Source organism: Geotrypetes seraphini, chromosome 1 (genome assembly GCF_902459505.1).
Source record: "Geotrypetes seraphini chromosome 1, aGeoSer1.1, whole genome shotgun sequence".
In the NCBI taxonomy this organism is placed as follows: Eukaryota; Metazoa; Chordata; class Amphibia; order Gymnophiona; family Dermophiidae; genus Geotrypetes; species Geotrypetes seraphini.
This window is the reverse complement of record NC_047084.1, coordinates 465180156-465199494: the sequence shown is the minus strand read 5'-3', so window position 1 is coordinate 465199494 and position 19339 is coordinate 465180156. Positions and strand designations below refer to the sequence as shown.

Below are 19339 nucleotides of genomic sequence, written 5' to 3'. Positions count from 1 at the left end.
ATGCTGAACTGTTATCACTGCTGTATGACTTCATAGATTTCATATGCCAGACACCCTAAAAAGCCATCAAACTTTTATAATGAGCAAGGAGCTTTGCTCATGTGGGTGTAACGAGATGAAAGAACTTGGTACCAAACCATGGGTTTCCTGTCTCCCAACCAAGCTATGGGAACCAGACAGCTGGATTGTTGAAAGGTCATCTTTGCCAACTTTTCATCTTACAACTCGAATATGCACAGAATTGTAACACCTCTAATTAGCAGCTGCATGTCTCCGTGCTGAAAGAAGAAAGTTCAGTAATAGTTCTCTGTTTCTGCAAGGCCCCCGGTGGAGGTGAGAGAGAGGCGTGGACAGATGGGAAGAGTTAGCTGTACATTATTTTTTTGTACCAATAGGGAATTACATAACCAGAATTCAGGGATGGACTTTCTTGGGACAAAGGAAGATTTGCTCTATATAAAAAACACGTGCGTTCTAGAAAAAGCCAGAGAGATTCACTTACTTATGCTACGGGGAACTGCTAGCCCCCTGCTAAGCATATGGGTGCAAATTCTTCTCTCCATTGCATATTCTGAACTGACAATATATTTTTTTCCAATATGTCTTGGCTGCTGTAATACTGTAAGTTTTTTATACTAACAATAAACAATATTGTCTGTTTTGGAAGATACAATGCCGTCTTGTAGTTATTCCAATGAGGTAAACAAAGCAGCCTTTTACTTCACAACCTAAAGAACTGTAGCGCTGTTTTGAACAAAAAAATTTTAGTAACTGAATCAGTACAGTATTTCACTTTCAGTGTGAGAAGTATTAATGTAGATTTCAGGCTCTGGAGAAACAAAAAAGAGCCATATTGGTGTTGCTATCCTAACAAGATTTCTGGTGTTGTGCGGGAGACCCTGAAATCACAAGAAGTGATGTTTTGTGAATTAAAACATTTTTGATATTATTACCAGAATTGCTGCAGGCAGAAATGACAGCCTTTGCCTTACTCATGGTTTTCAGGGAAGGGTTATTTACTTGTAGCATTGCTGTTGGCTCATGATTGAGCTGGCAGGAAATCAAGCAGGATCAGGGGGATGGAGGTGGGTAGAGCAACAGTCCCAATTTTGTGAGCCTTGCACTCCAGAGCCCCCCCCCCCTCCACTCACACACACAAACATTGCTAAAGCAACATGGTGGCTTGTTGTGCAGAAATTTAAATTTTCTTTTTTTATGCTCCTGTGGTCTCTGATACCAAGGTATGAGAGAAGTAAGGCACCGAGGAAACTGTTAGTGGGTTTATTGTCATGACCTAGCAGACAGAAAGAAAGTGACCCTTGTACTGACAAAAATAAGCAAACTTAGCTGAATATTAAAATTTAGAGAAACAAGAGGTATTGAGGAGAGCTGCCTGACACATCAGAGGATGAAAAAAGACTGAAGACAGAGAGCACTGAGGAAATGCAGGAACTACTGTGCTCATGCACAGAGGGGACTAAAATTAAACTTCTCTGAGCTGAGCTCTGTAAACATGAGCTACTAGATGATATCACCTTAAGAGTGTGACTGCATTACAAGTCAGTGTTGTCATCTATGGTCACTACTTTTTATCCTAATAGGAAGAGAAGCCTACAGTAGGTATACATAATTGCCTCTAGCGAGAGAGAAGTGTTGGAAGGGGGGAGGGAAGAGGGTCATGAGGGCTTCTAGTGATCCTATGCCATAGCCACAGTTGGGAAATAAGGGTCCCTCTCAATATTAACATGAAGGTCAAGTGACAAAGGACAGTGGCAGAAGAGAAAACTAAAAAGCACAATTCTAGAGTGCAGGAAAGTCAGATTAAACTCACCAAAGGTCCACACCTTCATCATACTTCCGAGCACCATAAAGAAGCTCAGGGGCTCGGTACCATCTGTAGAAACATAGAAAGAGGATTCAAATATACACATGACAGCAGCTGAGCTCAGCAAAGGGACAGAATCAGAGCTACTGCCCACTCACCCATCTTGGCAGAGGTAACTCAGTGTTATTTTGCTCACTGCCTGACCTCCCACTCTGATGTATGTCTATAAACCAGCTTTCTCTGTACAACTCTATCATCCCCCAGGAAAGCAAATGTGCTTACTTCTCCAAGGACCATAGGAAAACCAGTCACACATGTAGATTACATTTATCTAACAAGTCACAAAATACAGATTCTGTCAGAGCCTTCTAAAAAAGCAAGGGAAGCCTTTTCTCAGCACGAGTGGAACTTCTGTGTTTACACTTAATCTTATATAATGGCTTAAACTTTTCTTCCTTGAACAACTGTTAAAGATAAACAACTTTGCTCTTTCCAAATACAAGCAGGATGACCAGCTATAGATGTGGAAATCCCTAGGGCAGGGGTGTCAAACTCAAATACACAGTACCGTATTTTCACGCATATAACGCGCGCGTTATACGCGTTTTTACCTACCGCGCATACCCCTCGCGCGTTATATGCGTGAGCGCGGTATACGAAAGTTTTCAAACATAGTTCCCACCCCGCCCGACGCCCGATTCACCCCCCCAGCAGGACCACTCGCACCCCCACCCCGAACGACCACTCGCACGCGCTCCCACCCGCACCCGCATCCACGATCGGAGCAAGAGGGAGCCCAAGCCCTCTTGCCCGGCCGACTCCCCGACGTCCGATACATCCCCCCCCCCCCCCGGCAGGACCACTCGCACCCCCACCCCGAAGGACCGCCGACTTCCCGACAATATCGGGCCAGAAGGGAGCCCAAACCCTCCTGGCCACGGCGACCCCCTAACCCCACCCCGCACTACATTACGGGCAGGAGGGATCCCAGGCCCTCCTGCCCTCGACGCAAACCCCCCTCCCCCCCAACGACCGTCCCCCCCCAAGAACCTCCGACCGCCCCCCCAGCCGACCCGCGACCCCCCTGGCCGACCCCCACGACCCCCCCACCCCCCTTCCCCGTACCTTTGGAAGTTGGCCGGACAGACGGGAGCCAAACCCGCCTGTCCGGCAGGCAGCCAACGAAGGAATGAGGCCGGATTGGCCCATCCGTCCTAAAGCTCCGCCTACTGGTGGGGTCTAAGGCGCGTGGGCCAATCAGAATAGGCCCTGGAGCCTTAGGTCCCACCTGGGGGCGCGGCCTGAGGCACATGGTCGGGTTGGGCCCATGTGCCTCAGGCCGCGCCCCCAGGTGGGACCTAAGGCTCCAGGGCCTATTCTGATTGGCCCACGCGCCTTAGGCCCCACCAGTAGGCGGAGCTTTAGGACGGATGGGCCAATCCGGCCTCATTCCTTCGTTGGCTGCCTGCCGGACAGGCGGGTTTGGCTCCCGTCTGTCCGGCCAACTTCCAAAGGTACGGGGAAGGGGGGTGGGGGGGTCGTGGGGGTCGCCAGGGGGGTCGCGGGTCGGCTGGGGGAGCGGTCGGAGGTTCTTGGGGGGGGCGGTCGTTGGGGGGGAGGGGGGTATGCGTCGAGGGCAGGAGGGCCTGGGATCCCTCCTGCCCGTAATGTAGTGCGGGGTGGGGTTAGGGGGTCGCCGTGGCCAGGAGGGTTTGGGCTCCCTTCTGGCCCAACTACCAAAGGTACGGGGAAGGGGGGTGGGGGGGTCGTGGGGGTCGCCAGGGGGGGTCGCGGGTCGGCTGGGGGAGCGGTCGGAGGTTCTTGGGGGGGGCGGTCGTTGGGGGGGGAGGGGGGTTTGCGTCGAGGGCAGGAGGGCCTGGGATCCCTCCTGCCCGTAATGTAGTGCGGGGTGGGGGTAGGGGGTCGCCGTGGCCAGGAGGGTTTGGGCTCCCTCCTGGCCCGATATTGTCGGGGAGTCGGCGGTCCTTCGGGGTGGGGGTGCGAATGGTCCTGCCGGGGGGGGGATGAATCGGACGTCGGGGGGGGGGTGAACGGAGAGTCGGGACAGCGCACGGAGAGGCGGGGCAGTGCACGGAAGGCAGGGGGGTGAACGGAGAGTCGGGACAGCGCACGGAAAGTCAGGGCAGTGCACGGAAGTCAGGGGGGGTGAACGGAGAGTCGGGACAGCGCACGGAAAGTCAGGGCAGTGCATGGAAGTCAGGGGGGGGTGAACGGAGAGTCGGGACAGCGCACGGAGAGGCGGGGCAGTGCACGGAAGTCAGGGGGGGTGAACGGAGAGTCGGGACAGCGCACGGAGAGGCAGGGCAGTGCACGGAAGTCAGGGGGGTGAACGGAGAGTCGGGCAGCATGCGCGGTATAATCGTGAGCGCGTTATACCAAAGTTTTTGTGCTTATCATCGTGATTTCTGCGCGCTATACACGTGTGCGCGTTTTATACGGGTGCGTGTTATTTGCGTGAAAATACGGTAGGCCAAAATTAAAAACTTGGACAAAGTCGCGGGCCAACCAAAACAAGTGCAGTGGTCATAACCATGTTTAGGGACAAGGTTCAGCAAAAGAAACTAAAAGAGTGTAAACATAAAAGTGGCCAAAGCAGCACTGCAGGCACATAATAAACTAAAACCCAACAAAAAAATAATATAAATAGTGAAAAATAAATAATAACAAAATCTTGTGCGCGGAATGGTTTAAAAATGCATAAATAGCGATGCATTCCACTTTCTTCCTTTTCAGATTAAATAAACCTCTGGCCATGTCGTCTCACAGATCAACCATGGGGAATAATGTCTATCAATTCTTTACGTCCATCCAAATTGCTATTAATGTGAGCTTTGGAAGATGTTCTCTTAATAACACTGAATGGCACATTGAAATCACTAAGGACATTGCCCCCTCCTCCATCTTAATACACATGTGGATTTGGGGGGAGGGATTTCTTGTTTTTCCATTAAGAATATATAGATGACCAAAAAAAAGGTTATTATAATAAATTTAAGAATGTGTGGGGACCTTTAGTAATGAATAAGTTACACTTTTCCCAATCTTAATACACATGTGGATTTGAGGGGGGGGGATTTCTTGTTTTTCCATTAAGAATATATAGATGATTGTCGTAAGATATTATTTTCATGTGGTATATATTAGTTGTATATGAATTTGGGAGGGGGGTGGGGGTTAAATCTTCTTGGTGTATGATATTGAAAATTTTTCAAGTGATGTTGTATTATATTTGGTTGATATTTACTGTACACTTGATGTAAGTTTAAAAATGAATAAAGAAATTATTTAAAAGGGGGGCGTGGCTTAGCGCGAGCACGGATGGAGGTGTGATCCTGAAGCTCCTCACCAACCAGGCAATGAAATAAAGAAAAAATCATTTTCCTTCAAACAATTTTATAAAAAATATATAAATGGAAAGCTGAATAAAAACTACAAAACAAAATCCTAAATTGCGATATTTGAAGAAGGATATGTGCAGACAGGAGACGGAAAAGCGGAGTGCCGTTTGAGCTGACGGTTAAAAAAAAAAAAAAATTGAATACAGCGCTGAGGTATATATTCATATATATTCATATATATTCATATTCTGACCAAATATAAAATTTGATAGAAATCGGGAAAGCAGTCTGTGTCTACGGAGGTTTTAGAGTAGCTTGAAAGCAGAGAGAGACTGAGAGACGAACGTGAACTGAAATTGAAAAAAAAGCTGACAGGAGTTGGTAAGCAGAGAGCGTTCACTGTCGGCGATTTCAAAAGACTATAAGATATATGTTTGAATGAGAAGATGTAAAGAATGGATATGTTTCTGACAAAATATAATTAAAGTAAAAAAGCTGAATTGATATATTTGAAACGTGATTTGTGCTGATTAGAATTGGGAAGGCATATAACCGTTTGTGCTGGCGGTTTACTGATGTTTGAATGCTGAAACCGCGAGATAGATGTGATTGAACAGTTTGGCAAAATAGAAAAAAAGAGGAGAAAAGTATTTACTCTGAACAAATATTTACTGAAACAAAAAAGTCAAGAAAGCTGAGAACTGTCTGTATTTCAACTAATTCGGGAGACTTTGGAACAGTACTGATGCTGATGGATGTGAAAGATCAGAAAATCAGATAGTGATCCGTTCAAAAAATAGCCAAAAAAAAAATATATAACCTGAATTGTGGCAATTGAAGTGAGATAGGTGCAGACAAGAAACGGGAAGAAAACCATTGGTGATTTTGACGGTTTCATTGAACTTGAGTGCAGTATTGAAACCGCGAAATATAAGTGAAAGATCAGATTGATTGGAAAAATTGTGAAAAGGAATTGGTGTTCTGACCAGCTATATTGAAAAAAAAGATTATTCTTTGATAAAAAAGGGGACTTGCATTTTTTCACAGAAATTGGGTGCTGAAGCACTGAAGACAAATAAACACTGAACATCACTTTCCTCTGACAAAGCTGCGATTGGGCTTGTGAGAGAGGAGACAGAGAAAAGGTTCAACTGAATTTAAAAAAAAAAAAAAAAAAAAAAAACTGAAACAGCAAGACACTGAAGAATTTGAGAGACGCTGAGAAAAAAAAAAAAAAAGAAGAAAATTGCCTAAAGTTGGTCAAAATAGGAAAAATACTCTAAAAAAAAAAAATTTACTCTCCTTAATCAGAGCTGCGATTGGGCTTGTAAGAGGAGGGAAAAAAAATAAAAAAGAGTTCCCCTAAGAGATTAAAAACATAAGAATACCAAATATAAAAGATTTAAATACAAGAAACAATAATAACCAAGAAAAAGAGAACAATAACATGGCAAGTACAAGACAAAACAAAAATGAGGCTGGTACATCTGCAAAAAGACAGAAACAAGATCAAATAACACCTAGCAAGATACCACTTCCTATTGATGAACCAGACATATTAAGCAAAACTGAAGTCATGGAAGAATTAAAACAAATCAAACAAATGCTTAAAGAAACTATAAATAATATGTCTGAAATGAAAGAAGAAATTTTAAATATACATAGACAAATGGAAGTCAATAATAAAAAAACAGCTGAATTAGAATCAAAAATGGAAGCAATAGAATGCGAATCAAAAAGATGTAAAAACGACAGCCTGGAATTAAATAAATTAAAAGATCAACTGGAGGATTACGAGAATAGAGGAAGAAGAAAGAACATCAAACTATTTGGAATTCAAGAAAACTTAGAGGGAAAAAATACCATCCTTTTCCTTGAAAATTTAATTCCAAAAATTCTACAATTAGACTTGAAACAACCAATTGAAATTGAAAGGGCGCACAGAATTCCAACTAAAAATTTAGAAAATAAAAACAGACCAAGACCAATCATTTTCAAAATGTTGAGATACCAACAAGCACTAGAGATACTAAATGCTGCAAAAAAAGATAAAAACTTGAATTATAAAGGATCAAGATTATGGTTTCTACCAGACTTCGCCAAAAACACAGCAAGTAAAAGGAAAAAACTACTAGATATGAGACCTCTACTTAAAGAAAAAGGATTTAAATATGGTCTATACTACCCTGCGAAAATGAGAGTGTCATCCGGAGACAAATCCTTATACTTTGAGGATCCCGAAAAACTAAAAGAATTTCTCTCTAAACCAGAACCTATGATATATTAACAAAATATATTAAGATGGTTCTGAAAACTCTATGAAAAATTAGAAAATATATCACATCGAAATATTTGAAGAAATGGAGGAAAACAATACAAAGAAAAGACAATAACAATTAAATGAAAGAAAGAACAGAATATAAGAAAATTATTAAATAATACACTGCATATATGTTTAAAATAATTATATGTTGAAATCGTAATACTAAGGAAATACAAATTAACATATTATTAAATGGAAAATGATACATTAATAAAATGTTATGAAAAATGATTAAATAAATATAAAAGATCAATATAGATAGATAGAAGGGAAACTTGTTTAAAAAATTGAATATTGATTGCCTGGAATGGGGAGAATGTTGGGATTACAATTCCAATGTGTATCCTTAAGCAGCCAATGTATTGGGTGGGAAAGGGAGGGATAAGAAAAATATTTATTAGAATAATTAAGGGAGATACATTAGGGTTAAATATGTGTGTCATGAAGAAAATTTTTTGGTTATTAAATATGAAAGAGGAGAGGAAGAATAAGATAATGAAAAGTATAAAAATATATAATGTCTTTTAAAATATATTCTATCAATGTCAATGGCCTGAATCATGTAATTAAAAGGAAAAAAATATTAACATTTTTAAAAAAACAAAATGCAGATATTTATTGTCTGCAAGAGACCCATCTCAATATGAAGGAATCACAGAAATTATCAGGTGGATGGATAAAAGAATGTTTTTTTGCTCCAGCAGTGGGTAAAAAAGCAGGGGTTGCAATCCTTATAAATAAAAAATGTATGGCCAATATAAAAGTAAAAAATTCAGATCCACATGGTAGATGGATACATATCGATATAGGTATGGGAAATGATACCCTGACGTTATTTAATATATATGCCTCTAATTCGAATCAATCAGAATTTTTCAAAAAACTACAAAATATGTTATTACCACTGGCTGCCTCTAATTTAGTGGTGGCTGGAGACTTTAATGCTGTAATGGATCCATTATTGGATAAAAAACCAGGTAAAAATATTAAATCTTTAGGTCTAGATAATTTAGTTCGATCATGTGATTTGAAAGATATATGGCGTATTCTTCATTTTAATGATCAGGAGTATTCATTTTGTTCACAGGTTCATAAATCATTTTCAAGAATAGATTATATTTTTGTTTCAACAAATAAAGTGCAACAAGTGATTAAAGCCTCCATTGATCCTATTATCATTTCGGATCATGCGGGAATATGGATAGAATTACAATTAGATCAATTAGAAAATAATAGACCTCTTTGGAGATTTGATAATGCATTGCTTGTGGATGACAAATTTTTGGAAAATTTTAAAACACAAATTAATGAATTTTTTCAAATAAATTTAGTGGAAGATACATCTATAGAGAATGTATGGGATGCATTTAAAGCAACTATGAGGGGTAATATCATATCATATTCAGCTTTTATTAGGAAACAAATTAAAAAACAATATATAGAATTAGAAAAAGAAATAAAAATATTAGAAGCTAAATTGATAAGTAAATGGGAATATGAAGTTTTGCAATCTCTTTTGAAAGTAAAAGGTAAATATAATGAATTAACTTCAAAAATGATAAGAAAAGATTTGTTTTCCAAACAAACGGTGTATTATGGAAATTCTAATAAAGCAGGAAAATTATTAGCAAATTATCTTAAGGCAAAAAAAAGGAGAATTAATATTAATGGAATAAAAGATGATAATGGTATAATAACAAATCAAACAAATATAATATTAAAACAATTTTTAAATTTTTATAAGGATCTATATTCTTCCGAACCTTACTTGGAGAAACAAAAAGATGGAAAAAAATTTTTAAATTTAATAAATGGACCTAAGATTCCTGATCATATAAAACGAAGTTTAGAAGAACCTATATCATTAAAAGAATTAGAGACAGCATTGAGATCTCTTAGAGTTGGATCCGCTCCAGGTGGTGATGGTTACACAGTAGAATTTTATAAAACATTTCAAAATATCCTCTCCCCATATTTATTAAAATTATATCAGACACAACTCATAAAAGGTAATATAAAAGGTACTATGGCTGAATCAATAATAATTGTTTTGCCTAAGCCAAATAAAGATCCTACTTTGGTTTCGAACTACAGGCCTATATCTTTGATAAACGTTGATAATAAACTTTTGGCGAAAATTTTGGCTTTGAGATTAGCCAAAGCTCTCCCACATATTATAGATATGCATCAAACGGGTTTCGTTGCTAAAAGACATTCCTCCAATAACTCTAGACTATTATTTCACATGCTAAACTTGTCAAAAAAAATTGATGAACCGGCATTTACAGTTTCACTAGATGCTGAGAAAGCATTTGATAGGGTAGAATGGAATTTTATGTATCAGGCTTTAGAATGGTTTGGTATAGGTTCTGGATTTATACAAATGGTAAAAACATTGTATAGCTTCCCGATTGCAAGATTAAATATTAATAATAAGATATCTGATGGTTTTCAATTGCAGAGGGGAGTTAGACAAGGTTGTCCTTTGTCTCCTTTGTTATTTGATGTTGTATTAGAACCCTTATTGTTAGCAATACAGCAAACGAGGGAGATACAAGGAATTCCATATTCAGATATGGAATATAAAATTTCGGCTTATGCTGATGATATTTTGCTTTATTTGAGAAATCCAGAGTCTACCTTATCTTCTTTATTGGAATTAATTGATAAGTTTGGCAAATTTTCAGGTTATAAAATTAATTGGAATAAATCTGAAATTATACCCTTGAATGTTTACTGTGTAAAAGGATTATTTGATACTTTTCCATTCATATGGAAAGAAGAAGGATTTAAATATCTAGGCATTCAAGTTAAAAAAACAATTGAAGATACTGTAAAAGAAAATGAAAAATATGTATTAAAAAAAGTAACGGAGTTATGTGAACAATGGAACCCATTGCATATATCTTGGTGGGGCAGAGTTCAAACTATTAAAATGATGATGTTACCTGTGGTTTGCTACCAAATGAGTATGATACCTATTTATTTTCAGGGGTCCTTTTATAAGAAGCTTAATAGAATTTTAACAAAATTTCTTTGGCTTGGTAAAACACCAAGAATAGCTTTAGTAACCTTACAAAAATCAATTAAGGAGGGAGGGGTAAATTTTCCAAATTTCTATAGGTACCATCAAGCCTATATTCTACGTCAGGGTATGTATTGGATCCTCCCAGAACTTATAGATAATGCTCCAGATTGGTTATATTTGGAATGGCGCCTTATGTTTCCCCTAAATTTAGTTCATTTACCAAGTATTAATATACCTAAAAGATACAGAGAAAATAACATAATAATGGATACTTGGAAAACATTGAGATTTATTGATAAATTAACACCCATCCCAATATATAAATCAACTAATCAATCCATATGGATAAACTCCAAGATCAAAATTGGCGGAGCTCAAATCCTTTGGAAGAACTGGATTATTGCAGGAATTAGATCTCTAGATGATATTATTTCAGAAGGTAAACTGCTGGATTTTTCACAATTGCAACATAGATTTGGTCTTAATAAAACACAAAGTTTTAAATGGTTGCAATTGAGGCAGGCCATTCAGGTTGGGTTCCCTGAATGGAAATCATTAAACAATCAATATAGTTTAAAGTTCTTATGCTTTAAAGCAGACTTCCTAGGACATCAAGCCGCATTGTGGTATAAATTAATATCTGAATATTTGAATAAAAAACCAAAAAATGGTCTAAGAGACATTTGGAGCATTGAGATTGGACATCAAATTAATGCATCTCAATGGCCACTAATTTGGTCTTGGAGAATGGGATGTACAGTGTCAGCATCTATGAGACAAACATGGTTCTTTTTATTACATAGAGCTTTTTGGACCCCTACTCGTTTACAAAAACTAGATAGTTCTAAGTCTAATAGATGTTGGCACTGTAATCTAGAACCAGGGACATTAGATCATTTATTATATTACTGTCCTTATATTAAAATATTTTGGAATTCAATTTGGCCACAAATTAATAAATTAATGGAAAATCATATTGCAATATCATATGATACAATTTTATTTGGAACAATGATGAGAAAAAAAAGTCAAATTTCACCAGAAAACAATAAACTTTTATTAATTATGACAGGGGTTGCCATTCAACATATAACTAACAATTGGAAAAATTACAACAACCTAAACTACACATTTTGGTGGAATACAATATGCCATGTTTTTAAAATGGAAAGAACAATATCAATACAAAAGGGGACATATGATAAATTTATAAAAATATGGGGGCCATTGACAAAATACTGTAATGATTAAATAATAGAATACTTTTTCTTCCTTTCTTCTTTTAGAGATTTTCTTATGACACACATATAGGGGGGGTAAGGAAAACAATTTATATATAGTATATTATAATATATTATACAAAATGTAACAAATGATTAAGGGATAATAGAAGGGTGGGGGGAGGGAAAATGAATAAAATTTATCCAAAATATATTGTATTAGATATAAATATGTTTATTGAACAATTGTATTCCAATATGTTATATACTTTTATAAAATTTGAAAATATTATATTAAAATGGTGAAGGGGTGGGGGGAGGGTGAAGGGGAAAATCAAATTCAGACATACATTGTGTTAGATATAAAAGTGATACCATGCATGTATCAAATGTATTTTATTATTGTTTACACTTTTTGTGAAATTTGAAAATAAAAATATAATGAAAAAAAAAAAAAAAAAAGAAATTATTTAAAAAAAAAATGCATAAATAAAAAGTCTCTGCTGCAGAACGTGAAAAAAGCGCAGCTGTCCTGCACTAACAAATGTCACAGTGTGGCAACAGACTATAGAAAAACAAATGATGAGGACAAAACTATAATAAGTGGATTTTTTACTAGACCTCAGACACCCAAGGCACTCCTTGTGCCCTTGCTGGGGTGGTGTTTTCATCATTGGTCTTAGCAAATAGCATGTGCAATAAATCTTTTTGTAAATTTTCAACAGGCTCTACATAAATTATAAAGTGCGTAGAGTGCTGTAAAAGTGCTCTATAGTGCTGTAAAGGAAAGGCACTTATCTTTGCGCCCGACAGCTGCCTAACCGTTTCACTTCTAGTTTTGTCAGGGGCTATGCCTCCTTAGTTACAAGCACCAACATTTTTGGTAAAAAACCTTTTCTTTGAGCTAAAACCACCACTGTTCATAGCCCCTCACAATACTAGAAGTGAAACGGTTGGGCAGCCGTTGAGCGCAAAGATAAGTGCCTTTCCTTTACAGCACTATAGAGCACTTTTAACAGCACTGGTAGAAACGGAGGAAGGCAGGTCCTCTCTGGAGGAGGAAAGTGCGGAATCCACACACTGGTTATGCCCCTTACGGGCGGTGGCACACAGAATAAGTGGCTGCGAAACCGCAAGCCATCTGCCGGATTTATGGCATGAATCCATGTCATCCTGTCCTGATGTGGCCATCTGTGAAGTGTGGAGCAAAACCGAAGCTTCTAAGTCCAAAAAATATAGTTTTAAAAACTTTAAAGAAAATCCAAGATGGCCACCGCAGGTGCCGATTTTGACAGAAAAATGGCCATTAAAAAAGCAGAAAACGCTAGAAACGGCAATTTTAGGATTTTACAGGTGGGGGGACCAGGGTATGCAGGGAAACCCCCCAAAACCCCGATTTGAGGATCCCCCAAAATCGGCAAACTCTATGACTCACAGACACCACATAGACATGTACTGCAATGCATTTCAATGGCAGCCAGCAATACACAGTGCAAGCATAGGGAGATCATTACCTCAGGAGCTGATTAAACTGGATTTTTCAGATCTTTTGGCCGCCTTAACTTCCCTGTCACCTTAGATCACAACCACCAGGACCCCTCAGGGAAATCAGGGAAGACACGTGGCGCGGTTCCAATCCCGGCATACCTCCTCGGAACTGCAGCAACCTGCGCTCTACCCCTTTTCGGACGAACAAGGGGAGAGATGGCTCCCGAACCTGGAGAACCAATTCAATCTGCAGGCTGTCCAGAGGGCTTACTGCAGTTTCAGGCTTACAGAGCACCCTCCAGAAGCAGACAAACTTTAAAATGTCTGCGATCTCCCGCCGAAAGATCACTCGAATAGAGTTGATCCGCAGCACATGGGCAAACCCGTGGAAAAAAAATAAAAAAGAACTAGGAATTGAAAACAAATCATGAGCAGAATTAACTGAAATGAAACCAAGCAGTGAAGCTGCAGGAACAAACTGGGCATGTCAGGAAACTCCCAAACAGGTAGTCCAAAGGGGAGGGATCATCTTTTAACAGCTAACAGAGATGCAAGATCCCAGCCGTTAAGCCTCCAGAGAGGTTGTACAAGAATCCTCATTTTCATCACAGGACTCAGTTTACCTAGTGGCCACCTGATGGCTATACAGACGGTCGCCTTCATTAGAGAACACTCTTGCGAGTCCAAAGTCTGCAATCTTCAAATGTCCTGTGGAGCTGATGAGGAGGTTAGCAGGTTTTAAGTCCTGGAGCATGAGGACAAGAAGGGAGAGAGAGAAAGAAAGAAGATGAAATAAAGGACAGGCTCAAGGCAGAAGAATACAAACATTAAAAACATTTAATGAACGTTTGTATCACATAGAATGAAATATTTCTGAAGTAAACAGCAAACAACCAGATAGAAAGAAAAAGATTAATTCTCAACAAACATTACTAGCATGACCATCTGTACATGTTTTATTTAAAAAAAACAAAATTAAGAATCTGATTCAAAGACTTTCCTAAACACAAAATAAGAAATTTAAAAAAATAATAAATCAGGTCCAAAATGATAAATGGAAAGAACTGCAAAGTGCAGAAAATACATTGTTTATTATCTCAATGTTCTATATTACTGCTTCTATATTGACAGACTGATCTAAGTGAACTTATCGTACAGCAGTTAAGGTTATGTATTTCAATCTTTTGATGTTGTTGTTGTCTATCTTTCTGGTATCCTTCCTTTTCTTCATTTCCATTTTATGTTTTCTCTTCCTTATTTATTTTCCTAAGCAGAAATTTAAAACTTTCTCTACCCTGTTCTTATTTATTAATATACCGCCTATCAATGGAGGCTGTCTAAGTGGTTTACATTCAAGTACTCAAGCATTTTTCCCTATCTGTTCCGGTGGGTTCACAATCTATCTATTGTACTTGAGGCAATGGAGGATTAAGTGACTTGCCTAGGATCACAAGGAGAAGTATGGGGCTTGAACCTACAACCTCAGGGTGCTGAGTCTCTATAGCCATCAGGTGGCCACTAGGTAAGCTGAGTACTGTGATGAAAATGAGGATCGTTGAGTTGTTCTGTTCCCTAACTGCCAGTCAGCCAGCACCTGTTATATTCTTTGGCAATCTAGTAACACCTAACCATTAGGCCACTCCAACCTCTTTCTTTTTCATGCTTCTCCCCCCCCCCCCCACACACACCTAAATATTCCTTCTGTCTCCTCTTCCTATCTGCTCTCTTCACAGTTTCTCCTATACCAATCCAGGGTCCTAATTTTTGCCATCTTCTACTATTCCTGGCCACCTCACCTCCTTCTCTTCTGCCTCCTTCCATCCATCTTGCTCTCTCCCCCACACTTCATCCCTCTTATTTGCCCCCCTCTCTTCTCAACCTTACTGCTCTTTCATACACACCCTTTCTTTCTACCCTCTCACTACTCCCCAACATACACTCTTGCTCTTTACATTTTCTGCTCCCAAAACACTCTATTCTTGTGCCCCAGTTTTTGATATACCCTCACATACACAATATCTTGCTCAACACCCCTGCCCCTATAGATCCTCAGTTTTCACCTTCCCCCCACACTCACACTCCTATAATATTTTAACTTAAGATGTGTCATACATACTGAGTCAAACCAAAGGTCCATTGAGCTCAGCATTTTGCCTCTGACAGTGGCTAAACCAGGTTACAAGTACCCAGCAGGATACCAAAGAGTACCAGTAGATCCATTTATTTTTGCTCACACTAAGAGAGAAGCTGTAGCTTTCCCCAAGCCTACATGGTTAATAATGTCTTATTGGCTTTTTCTCAAGGAACTTAACTTCTTTTAGAACCAAATTATATTAACTGCTTTCACTACAACTTCCGGCAAAATATTAGTTTCGTGAAGCGACTCCTAGTCTTGGTACTATTTGAAAGGATAACTAACCAGTCCCTATTTACTCATTCTACCTCATTCATGGCTTTATAGGCCTTTTCTCTCTCCTCTCAGCTTTCTCTTCTCCAAGCTGAAAAGCCCCAAGTAGCCATCCTGCAAATTTCATCTGGATGAATTGCTTGAGACTTCGCCCACGAGGCAGCAACACTTCTAGGCGAGTGGGTCTTAAGAGAAACCGGTGGCTGCTTATCTTGGGTGATATAATGAAATGACCATACAAATCCAGCAGGCTAACAAGGACTTAGAAGCAGGCCTACCTCACCGAGACGGACTAGTCAGGACAAAGAGATAATCAGACTAGAGAATGACACATGGAAAAATTCTGTCCCCGTCACTGCCCTGTCCCGGACCACCCTTCACCACCCCATCCCCACAGTCCCCTTCACCACCCCGTCCCTGTCTACGCCGTCCCTTTCACCACCCCATCCCCGCAGCATCCATACAAGCCTCAGTATTGCAATATAGTGGAACCTTGGGTTACGAGCATAATTCGTTCCAGAAGCATGCTCGTAAACCAAATTGCTCGTATATCAAAGCGAGTTTCCCCATAGAAAGTAAGGGAAACTCGCTTGATTCGTTCCCACTCACCCCACCCGCCCCAGGCCAGCAGCACTGCTCTATACCCCCGAGAACCAGCATTACAAACCCCGCTCACGAAGGCACCCCCCCCACGCAATCCGGCATCCCCCCGCCACGATCCGGCACCCCCCCCCGCCGCGATCCAGCATCTCCCAAGCACCCATCCGAACACATCGCTTACCCTCCATCTGGCACCCGCCACCGGCACCGACGCACAGGACATGCCGGTGCCAGTGCCCGAAGATCTGCCGTCCTTTTTGCTGGGCCTTGAGCATCTGCGCATGCCCAAGGACTTTGAGTTCCCGCTCTCTCCGAGATTCTCGGAGATACGAGAATCTCGGAGAGAGAGGGAACTCGAAGGCCTTGAGCATGTGCAGATGCTCAAGGCCCAGCAAAAAGGATGTTTGGACATCTTTCGGGAAATGTCCACTATCGACTCACTATTGAAAATGCCCTACCACATGAATTTTATGTTCTTGGCAAATGGATTAGCATCAAAGGAAAAATGTCCTAATTTATTTCTGTACCCAATGCTAAGGAATATCCTGGAAGTGAGCATTGTTTGTTTATAGAACTAGAGGTGTAGGGTTTCTCTGGATGTTGTTAATGATAGATCCCAGACTCTACTTCCACATAACAGAATTGGTCAAATGATACTAATAAATAATTGTAAGAGTAGTTACATGGAGGTAGTGAGGTTGAGACTCACCAGGGATTCCTTTAATGCACAAAAGGCCATTAGAGCTTGTTATTGGAGTGCTTTTACAGCCAAAAACACAAAGTGAAAGAGAACGACAATGACAACAAAACAGAGCCAGAAAATCAGAGGCATATCACCGCTCACAAATACAATAAGCTTCACAATTTATTTCATATTCTTACAATTCAGGCAGGGGAACATATGCTAGTATTATATTTCAATTAAAAGAACATCCATACAGCAGCAAGGAAGAAAATGCATTTATAAGGTTGATGGATGTAAAGACACTCTCTAAGAAAAAGAGAAACAAACACTATACTGTATAATGAATTCAACTAGTACTGCTCCCTTAAAAGAAATATTTTCTCAGCACCAATGAAACAGTACCCAATTTAGATTTTCTTTGCTGCTGCATGCTCCCCCTGCAGACTTACTCGGTGCATGATGGAGTTCTCATGGCAAAATGCCACGCCCTTCAGCAGCATCTGCATGTAACCTTTGACCTGACACTCTGTCAGTGGCTGCTCCGAATTGCGCAGGACCTCTGAAAGGTCAGATAGCATGTACTCAAAGACCAGCACAAAACCTGTGCCATGGGGGAACACTTCCTTTAGCTTTACCACCTGCAGTTAACAAAGAAACAGGGTCAGTGTGCAGACTGCCATTAAACTGGCAGCACAGACAACAGGTGTGAGACAGGCAATGTATAGGTGACGAGAGACTCACATACTGATTGTCTTCTATCTCTTGAAGTGCTTTGATTTCTCGCAGGGCCTGATTAGGGATGCCATCTTCCAGTCTCCTCAAGGCTACTTTCTTGAGGGCTACAGTCTCCCCTGTCTGTGGAAGAATAAGAAAAATCATGCAGTGAATTCTGGACTGAATGATGATACATTATAACCACGCACACCAGCAAGGTCTTCCCTGCTTCTATGATTTCTCCAAATCCTATGACTATGTGATGTCTGAAAAACCCCCACAAAGAAAACATAGCCAAAGCTTGGAGGAGATAAGAGATTTAGGCCTAAATGCACTAAAGAGGATCAGTAAGACCAAGTGGGTCTGCTCTGATCTGATTTTTGGCCGATTCAAAAAGAGCTATTCATGCACTAAAAAGTTTGCATGCAAATGATTCATGTAGATGTTCGTCATAATCCCCAACTCTGCCATCCGATTAATCATTGTGAGAGTGACTCTCACACAAGTGCAGAGCCAACAGGAGAAGCCTGAACAGCTGAGAGGCAGAGGAAACAGCCTCCTGCCACTCAGTTGTTTGGGGTAGGAAACCTATTTTCTTCCTTTTTTTAATGGGTACAGATGCTGTGTGTGTGATGGCCCTCCCCAATGACCCCGGAATGCGGCACTGGGAATCCCCCCTGCACTAGCGAAAATCGGTAGGAGGGATGCCCATTCCCTCCTGCCATTGCTCCCCCCCAGCAAGAAAAAAAAGGCAGGAAGGATGCCCATTCCTTCCTGCATTACCGACAACCTCCCCCCCCACAGCAGCAAAATGACAAGAGGGATGCCCACTCCCTCCTGCCACCGAAGGCCCACCCTTGTGCCAGACACTCCCCCAAACATCCGATACCCTCCCTTCTGCCACTGGAGGTCCTCCGATACCCCCCCCCCAAATCACCACCCCCCTGTATCTTTTCAGAGAAGTTGGAGCAGGAGGGAAACTCAGTTTATTCCGCTTGGAGGCCCTCAAGTCCAAAATGGTGGGCCTTCCCCTCCCCGGTGCATCATGTGATACATGGGGAGGGGCTCAAAGCTCTTCCCTCTATATCCCAGGATACATGGGGGAGGAGTCTAAGGCTCTGATTGGCTTGACTGAGTCAATCAGGGCCTTAGGCTCTTCCCCCTTGTATCCCGAGGGACTAACCTGGCTTCTGTATGGATGAATTTGGGAGTGAAACTCTGGACAGGTTGCTCTGAGGGGCCTAGAAGAGGCTCCTGTGATGTCCTCTGAGCCTTGTCCACCAGCATGCAACTGCACTTCTCCAGTAATGGCAACTCCAACTGGTCTGATTCCAACCGGAATTTCAGGCCCAGGACCCACATACTCTACATTCCCATCATCTCAGAGGACCTAGGGGAAGTGAAGCCCCTAGCTCCCACTCTTCACACCTCTGCATGAAACACTGACTACATTCAGACAAGCATTGCCCACAATTCTGGCATGAATCTGAAATATCTGCTCCAGAGAAGTCCACTCATACAAGTTTAAAGCAAAACTGAAGTGCTTTAAGACAGATGGAGACTTTTAAAAGAAAAGCGGGAAATCCATGTCTACCACGATAGCAATTCTGGTCCCTAAAACAGCCCATGGAGGCTCAATACAAAATCAAAAACATCAGGAAGGGGGTTTTAGATGTGGAGAGACATGACA

General features: G+C 40.8%; 1 protein-coding gene across 4 annotated transcripts in view; it reads right to left on the bottom strand.

Moving 5' to 3' along the window:
• The window catches only part of CDK20 (cyclin dependent kinase 20), a 91589-nt gene that overhangs the window by 61206 nt on the left and 11044 nt on the right, over window positions 1-19339 (bottom strand). For all 4 annotated transcript variants that reach the window (XM_033923755.1, XM_033923773.1, XM_033923765.1 and 1 more), the window contains exons 3-6: window positions 17677-17790; window positions 17385-17573; window positions 13867-13988; window positions 1832-1894 (exon numbers count right to left, since the gene is read on the bottom strand). In XM_033923755.1, coding sequence (XP_033779646.1) covers window positions 1832-1894; window positions 13867-13988; window positions 17385-17573; window positions 17677-17790 — 488 coding nt within the window. The remainder of the gene's footprint in view (window positions 1-1831; window positions 1895-13866; window positions 13989-17384; window positions 17574-17676; window positions 17791-19339) is intronic.